General features: G+C 34.6%; 1 protein-coding gene across 1 annotated transcript in view; it reads left to right on the forward strand.

Annotated features, from left to right (window-relative positions):
* LOC106472064 (ATP-binding cassette sub-family E member 1-like) overlaps positions 1 to 5,037 on the forward strand; it is a gene marked incomplete at its 5' end in the record, with an annotated part of 47,345 nt that extends 42,308 nt beyond the window's left edge. The window contains 5 exons of the mRNA XM_013932694.2: positions 320 to 451; positions 1,698 to 1,867; positions 3,821 to 4,086; positions 4,529 to 4,640; positions 4,750 to 5,037. Coding sequence (XP_013788148.2) covers positions 320 to 451; positions 1,698 to 1,867; positions 3,821 to 4,086; positions 4,529 to 4,640; positions 4,750 to 4,797 — 728 coding nt within the window. The remainder of the gene's footprint in view (positions 1 to 319; positions 452 to 1,697; positions 1,868 to 3,820; positions 4,087 to 4,528; positions 4,641 to 4,749) is intronic.
* Positions 5,038 to 9,209: the final 4,172 nt, after the last annotated feature.

Raw genomic sequence — 9,209 nt, forward strand, 5'->3', positions numbered from 1 at the left:
AACCTAACAAACTTATTTTTATTTAACACTAACCTATCAAACTTATTTTTATTTAACACTAACCTAACAAACTTATTTTTATTTAACACTAACCTAACAAACTTATTTTTATTTAACGCTGACCTAACAAACTTATTTTTATTTAACGCTGACCTAACAAACTTATTTTAATTTAACGCTAACCTAACAAACTTATTTTTATTTATCGCTAACCTATCAAACTTATTTTTATTTAACGCTAACCTAACAAACTTATTTTTATTTAACACTAACCTATCAAACTTATTTTTATTTAATGCTAACCTATCTTTTTTTCTAGGTAATTTTTCTTTATCAGTTGAACCTGGTACTTTTACCGATTCTGAAATTGTTGTGATGCTCGGAGAAAACGGCACGGGGAAGACCACTTTTATCCAGTTGCTAGCTGGTAGATTGAAGCCTGAAGGAGGATGTAGGTTACGGTTTAGATACTACTTATTTGACTCGTTTTAATAATTGTAAGAACTGTTGATGAAGTGATGTAATAAAGGTATTTGGTTGAAAGTATAATATTATACTTAAGAGGAAATCTAACATTTTGTAGATCATATGTAGTTTCAGTAAAGATATCATCATTATACATATCTCGGCCTGATCCGCTTGCTGAACGACTGTCTAGCCTGATGTGTTAACTGAGGCTTGCTGAATGACTGTCTAGCCTGATGTGTTAACTGAGGCTTGCTGAACGACTGTCTTGCCTGATGTGTTAACTGTCTAGCCTGGTGTGTTAAATACGTATCTCAGCCTGATCCGCTTGCTGAACGACTGTCTAGCCTGATGTGTTAACTGAGGCTTGCTGAATGATTGTCTAGCCTGATGTGTTAACCGAGGCTTGCTGAATGACTGTCTAGCCTGATGTGTTAACTGAGGCTTGCTGAACGACTGTCTAGCCTGATGTGTTAACTGAGGCTTGCTGAACGACTGTCTAGCCTGATGTGTTAACTGAGGCTTGCTGAACGACTGTCTAGCCTGATGTGTTAACTGAGGCTTGCTGAACGACTGTCTAGCCTGATGTGTTAACTGAGGCTTGCTGAACGACTGTCTAGCCTGGTGTGTTAACTGAGTCTTGCTGAACGTCTGTCTAGCCTGATGTGTTAACTGAGGCTTGCTGAACGACTGTCTTGCCTGATGTGTTAACTGTCTAGCCTGGTGTGTTAACTGACTGGCTAGTGTGAGATGTTTAATTTAGTTTACTCCAGGTTTTTCTTCAGAGTACTGTTGTTGACATCATAAGAGGATGCTATTGATGTTGATGTATATGTGTACTGCTGGTTGAGAAGATGTGTTTTTAAATGCTGTATTTTTCTCAATACAGATATATTTTAAAGGCTGAAACATGATCAGTAGAAGTTGGAAGTTCTGTATACCACACTAATGTTCATTACTGGTTAATTTCAAATCCAGTTTTATTACTGTGTTTGGACAGCTTTAAAAGTGTATGTATCAAACAACATTGAGTTTAGGATAAAAGTAAAACAGGTTAGTGCTAATTATTGGAGAGTTCTATGTAAATAGTGTTAATTTTCCTTTTTGTTATTAGCTTATGCCATTTATATCTATTCAATTTAATATTTATTTTTTAGTGTTTTTGTGCAATAAACAATTTGTAAAAAATAAGATTAATATATTTTTCATGAATATTTGGTATCTTGGTTTAGGTGAGATTCCTTCCATGCTCATCAGCTACAAGCCACAAAAAATTTCACCCAAATCTCAAGGAACGGTGAGACAGTTACTTCATGAAAAAATTAGGGATGCGTACGTTCACCCCCAGTTTGTGGCTGACGTCATGAAACCTCTCCAGATTGATAATATTATTGACCAAGAGGTAATTGTACAATTTTTAATTCCAATCTTACACGTAGCTTGCTTTCATCAGATTTTATGACAACAAATACATTTTAAGTTAGCTATGTTATTGAGTTAACGTAATCTTACACGTAGCTTGATTTCATCAAATTTTATGACAACAACTGTTAACTCATTGCTTACTGGAACAAAAGTAATAAAGCTTCCACCGAGACTCATTACGACCGACATCTGAATTTTGAGTGGAAAATTTGATAAGTATAATAACACGTATTTGTCATGCGACTTTCTAGGGTAAAAGGGTCACATTATAATAATTTCTACATCTGAGGAAGACACTTTAATTAATACTCAATGTACTTCGTTAACTCAATAACATAGCTAACTTAAAATGTATGTGTTGTCATAAAATCTGATGAAAGCAAGCTACGTGTAAGATTACGTTAACTCAATAACATAGCTAACTTAAAATGTATTTGTTGTCATAAAATCTTATGAAAGCAAGCTACGTGTAAGATTACGTTAACTAAATAACATAGCTAACTTAAAATGTATTCGTTCATCATTTGAGTACCCTTGCAGTTGGCAGTAATCCAAATATCTCGTGAGGTTCGAACATATTAGAAAGTTGTAGTTAGGTCAATCAATATCCATATAACAATCCAAAATAACCTTTGTAATAATTTATATTTGTAGAAAGTTTCTCAGCTGCTCGAAGGTTATCTGCAAGATATAAATAATGTATAATAGAAAATCAAAATAAGTATATGAATTAAACATTTGAATCAATACTGTTAACTAAACTAACATCAAATGTAGAGTAAATATAACTCACAAAAATTGTACAACTTTTTGGTTCGTGCACTATGACTGATTCCGTTTTAGTTTTGTCAAAGTTAAGAGTTTGAAATAGCATACGTACGTACAGTTGTTAAGATGAAAGTCATCTCTTCTCTACTGTTGTACTTAGTTTCATTTCACCAAAGCTGGGAATAGGTTCACAAACAAAGTGACAAACACTAATTTTAAATATTATTGAACTACACCGTGTGTTAAAAAAGTTTCAAGTCGACCGAATTTATCAGAAAGTTAAAAATGTGTAGGATATGTCAGTATCAATGTTTACCGTATGCATTATATATATAGACATCTATCTGAGAGCAATTGTTTGTAATATACATAGCTTGACGTATATATTCATAGACTATTGTTCTGATTTTCCTTCATATAATTAACTGTATTGTGAGAATCACCACTTTGTTATGCTGAACTTAAAACACATGCAGACGTCTGTATATTACAGTTAAAACCTCGTTCTGTGAAGTGTTCTATAGCTTGATTTTACATTGATACACATGCTGTTGTTTTTAAAAGCTGTTGATAACCGATGATTAATCTCTTACTTGCTGTTCACAATCTGATAGATTGTGATTATGATGCTCATGATAGATATGAGGTTATCAAAGTTTAACTGGTACTTGGTCTGTCTTTCGAGGTACGAGATGACGAGTAAGCAGTAGTACATACACAAGTACTGCTGTTGGCCAAGACACAATGCAAGTCCAATAAACCTATCTTGACAGTCAATTTCACCCTTTTTATCTTTGTTCCTGTACTTTTAGAACCATTTTTATATCAATTTATTTTAAAATCTGCAATAGTAAATATGGTTATATGTTCAAAACTTGTCTTGAGGAGAACTCTGTAGTCCTTGTGTGACTGGTTGACTGACTCCTTGTTGAATCTACAGATACAAAACTTGTCTTGAGGAGAACTCTGTAGTCCTTGTGTGACTGGTTGACTGACTCCTTGTTGAATCTACAGATACAAAACTTGTCTTGAGGAGAACTCTGTAGTCCTTGTGTGACTGGTTGACTGACTCCTTGTTGAATCTACAGATACAAAATTTGTCTTGAGGAGAATTCTGTAGTCCTTGTGTGACTGGTTGATTGACTCCTTGTTTCTTCCATAGGTACAAAACTTGTCTGGAGGAGAACTTCAAAGAGTGGCATTAGTACTCTGCCTTGGTAAGCCAGCCGATGTTTATTTAATTGATGAACCATCAGCTTACCTTGATTCTGAGCAGCGTTTGGTCGCTGCCAAGGTCATTAAACGATTCATTCTTCATTCAAAGAAGACTGGATTTGTTGTGGAGCACGATTTCATCATGGCCACCTATCTATCTGACCGAGTAATTGTTTTTGAAGGACAGCCTTCTGTTAAAGCCGTAGCTAGTAGGTGAGTGTTAATTTCGAGTTCTAGAAACTAGTTCCAAATGGAGCCAGAGATAAAATACTGTTACTAGTAAGCTTGATTTGGGATTGCTTTGTCTGTTTGTAATAAACCAAAAATTGATATTTGAGACTCATTTTGACAGGCTGAATTATAGACAGCTGATCAGTCCGTCTTTTGAGGTTGAAGGTATCATAACCTCTCGGAAATGCACGAACTCCATAAAGTGCAGTGTAGAACGAGCAAAAAAGGATCAGCACAAAGGCGGGCTTTAGTATCTATGTTGTGTGCTTTTCACCCATTTCTTTATAATTACATAGAATACACATTTTATTTTTATGGGACATTACTTAGATGGAACCTAAATTAGACAGAGATAGGTTTGAAGCAGTGATATAGTTTTATTCTCTCAGAAATTGTTGTTAATGTTTTGTTTTTGTACTTGCAGCCCTCAAACATTGCTGGCAGGGATGAACAGGTTTTTGGAACTCCTTAATATCACTTTTCGTCGAGATCCAAACAACTTCAGACCTCGTATCAACAAATTGAATTCAGTGAAGGTATAACAGGGGACCCCTTTCTTTTGTCATTTTTGTTTTCTATGATTTATTGTTGCTTACCTTAGGTAGAGAAAAATTCAATTTCTGAAATAATAATTTTCTTTATTAGGATACGGAGCAGAAAAAATCTGGAAATTTCTTCTTCCTCGATGACTGAGAGTGGCCTTTCTCAGCCTCGTTGACCTAAAGCCAGAGTCAGGGCCCTCGAGCCTGGAGAACATGCTTATGACATCTTGACTGGAGTTCTCAGGTCGTGCAAGTTGAAGAACCTTCATAAAGTTTTCTACTCATGTTCTGTGCCTGAAAATAACCAGATTGAACTTCTATCCTCCTCCCCTGGGAAGCTTTAATATTACATGTTATATGGAAATAAAACCGTAAAAAATGTGTATCTGTTCGGAACAAAAGAATATAAGATGAATTAGGTTTTTATAGATAGTTTAATCTATATGTATTAGTAAACACATCTAATTATTAATGTGACAGAATGTAAAATTTTTGAAAGATGTGACAACTTACTGTAATCTTGGTAAACTCTTGTTAGTTAAAGACACTGTGACACTTAATCCATATTTTCTACATAAACAATTTAAGTCAGGTGAATTACTTTCAGTTGTGAAGAAAGTTTGATCTTCTAGAAGATTTATAGTTTATTTTGTAAGAAATAATTCTTACTTGATCTTCCCACAAAGAGGTTTAATAATTTTCTGAATTACTGAGAATAGTCATTTTCTCAATTACATCTAAAACTTACTCAACATAACTATACGAGTCAATTTTAATGAAGGTTCACAGTAAATTCAAATTCCTTGGTCACATGGTTAAGATGTCGAAGAATGTCTCGGGAACAGATAAATGATTAGCTGCAATACTGCTAGCTAATGTCTCAGGAACAGGTAAATGATTAGCTGCAATACTGCTAACTAATGTTTTAGAAACGGAATGATCTCAGTGGAAACAAAATCTAAAAAACCTTTATGTGACATGACCAAAGAAATTAAACATTTAGAAATTAATATACTTTTTCACTGGAACTACACAAATCTTTAGTCTACTGTTGCTTACATATATTTTTAAGACCTCAGCTGCCAAAAGATAAAACCATTTATAGCTCTCAACTCTAGTATTAAAAACTGTAGTTTTGATTAGTTATTAAGAAACTTTTGACCAATTGGTAGTGAACAGTGTCTTAGCAAACTATGTGATAATATTAGTGATTGGAAAATCTTTTTATTACACAAACGTTACTAAATAAGTCAATTATTGAACAATTTGAAGTGGATGATATAAGTGTCTTGTAAATCTTTTACACAAACGTTCAGCCCCTAAAAGTTTGAATCAATGATAACTGTGGTTTACTCTTGTTTACAGACTGTTTCAACTTTCAGACTCTCTATTTAGCCTCAAGGTAAATGTAGTTATTTTTAACTAATACTTTCTCTTCCTCTTCAACTGAGCTAGAAATATGTCCTTCGTAATCTGTTACAGTGTATTAAGTGGTACAAAATACAGTAAAAAGTCTCGGGTGTTTGGAAGTAAGGATAAAATACACAGGTTAAAATAAACTGATCATATTTCTGTAATCTTATTGAATGTACAGGCTCTAGGTGTTCCTGTGTGTTGGCTCAATAAAACCAGACTAGCTAACCTTTACTTTTTGTTTTTATAAATAATTAGTAACACCTTTTTTTGTTGTTAAGTTTCTAAGACCACCACAATGACAGAATATTTTAAAAATAGTTTCAACATATTTTTTGTGTATGTATCAAGGTACTATATGATAATAATATTCAGATTAACATTGCAGTGAAGTAAGAGTAGATTATCATGTAATGTTAAAATATCCATTGGAATATCATATACAGCGCCTTTGGTTCAGTTGACTGTTGGAATATCATATACAGCCTGTGGTTCAGTTGACTGTTGGAATATCATATACAGCCTGTGGTTCAGTTGACTGTTGGAATATCATATACAGCCAGTGGTTCAGTTGACTGTTGGAATATCATACAGCCAGTGGTTCAGTTGACTGTTGGAATATCATATACTGCCAGTGGTTCAGTTGACTGTTGGAATATCATATACAGCCTGTGGTTCAGTTGACTGTTGGAATATCATATACAGCCAGTGGTTCAGTTGACTGTTGGAATATATACAACAAGTGGTTCAACTGACAGTCAATTCATTGCATGAGAGGTTCACTCTTTATTGCCTAGCTTATATTAAGTTGGGATAGCTACCCTCGCTAGATGATAATAACACATAGTATGCGTGTCATATGTTAACCGTTAAAAATTACTGGTGACAAGAATCTCTAAGTAGTTATACATTTGGTGATGAATATAGTTTGAAACATAACGTACATTTATTTGTACCATGTATAGTGTTGTATTTTTGCCACTAGAGTGATCTCATTATGGAAGGAGTCATCATAAATACTACTTACTTGCAAAAGTGGATGATAAACTTAACGCAAAGCAACTCAAGGGCTATATGGCAGTATATTAACACAAGCAATGGAAGTATATTAACACACGGTCACATCGTTAACGGGAGAGAGAGCGTGTGTGTATGTCACACTATTAACGGGCGTATACGTGTATATATATAAAGGTGACTCCGTTAACAGGAGTATGCATAACGCAATGTCACACCGTTAACTGGAGTGTTTATATATAACACCAGGTTTTACTTTAATATTTTCGTAAATGATCAACTTGGAATCGACGTTTTTACAATTCCATAAATGTATACAATAGATGATGTAAACCAGTGGCTGGGCATATATGTTATGAACCTTTGATGTGAAATATTGTAGTCCTTTGTGTTTAAAGTTACACTTTGTCGACGGAGACACACTACGTGATATTTAGAGCAGTTTGACAGATTTCTTACGAACTGTTGATCACGAGACATTTACCGGATTATTCTGTGGTGATGGGAACAGCAAGTAGGCTTATCGTATGAAACTTTGCTCTCGCGCGTTACTTTAATCTGGTATTTTTTGTTCAGTCTGTTGGCAGTAATGTCAAGTCAATCCTCAGATCAGATATAAAATCCGAACTTAAAAATAGAAGGCAAAGTTTAAGATAACAATGAAACCAGTTGCTCATAAAAGAACCGGTCCAACAGGCACGGGAAAGTTTGTTCATCCACCATAAATCCGACTATATTATCTGTGAAAGTAGCGAGAAGAAACTAAGAACAAATAAATTCTGCCGCAGATATCGACGCCTAAAAAACTAAGTTGGATATGATCAGGATATGTTTTTCCTTCTATAAATGTAGCATTCTGTTACTGAGAATAAATAAATAAAAATGTAAAATAGCTACACTACTTTTGTTTCAAGGATGAAAAAGAAAATCTTGGTTAGGCCTACATTAATGACGTTTATGAGGGTATCTTCTGCAATTCTCTTCACTGAGACCCAAAAAGCTGTCGCATCTTTTTAATTACCAAAGAAATGGCTGATCATCGTCGAATGGTAAAAAATAAGACGAGGGACAATTTGATTAAAACATTGTTAATGGTTTTTGTAGGCCATTACCATGCATAGATTAGATGGGTGATAGAACACGTCACATAATGGTTGATGGGGAAACAGCGCCTCCGTTTGGGCTGCAGATGCAACAAATAAATCTGTTTTAATACCATTAAAAAGGAAACGTGGGATGATTGGTGTGTAAAGGGTTTGTTGGTAAATTCGCTCTCGCTAATAAGATCGGGGTTGACTTGAATAGCTACACTACGATCAACTGTAATTATTGTACTAACATATAATCACATGTTTTTAATAAGTGGATATTTTTTTAGTAACATTGGATAATCACGTGCTTTTAATACGTAACTATTTTTAGTAAAATATTGGATAATCTGTGTGCTTTTAATAAGTAATTATATTTAGTATTCAGAAGTAATTGTATAACTTATTTTTAACACCTAAAATACATACAAACTGCTGCCCGTGGATTAAAAACAAACAGCTAATGAACCGATGACAGCAGGTCGTCTTAGCGTCATATCTTCGTACATTTGATTGCAATACAACTTTATTCGTGCTTAAAAAATATCGATTCATGTATAGAGGTCGGTGGCGACCTCTCGTGACGAAGTCAGAAACAATACAGCCAGCCAGCAAATAGAAGTGTAAAGTTATAGTCTTACAGAAGCCTGACACCCTCCCTGGTGGTTCAATTACTCTAAGAGTTCTTTTCGGTAAGTAGAGATGTCTTGATACAATTATCTCATTTCTCTAGTATACAGGGGGTGTCTATCACGTGACGTAAATTGGTTAAGATCTGTAACCACGAAGAAGCTTCAGTGGGTCACGTTTCACTGTGAGAGGAAGACCACAGAGGGCGAACAGATTTTACCATGCGTGTATTCATGGCACGCGGAACTGAAGAAAGCTTCAAACGAATTATGAAATTTCCAAAGAAAGAAAAAAAAATCTTTGTATTTTTCTTTGGTGTGTGCGTATAGAAAAAATTAGAATAGGGGAACGATCTCCCCTAGCTTTGTATATATATATATAGAAAGTGGGGGAGACAACGGTCTCCCTCAAGTAG

This window comes from Limulus polyphemus, unplaced genomic scaffold (assembly GCF_000517525.1).
Source record: "Limulus polyphemus unplaced genomic scaffold, Limulus_polyphemus-2.1.2 Scaffold5059, whole genome shotgun sequence".
NCBI lineage: Eukaryota > Metazoa > Arthropoda > Merostomata > Xiphosura > Limulidae > Limulus > Limulus polyphemus.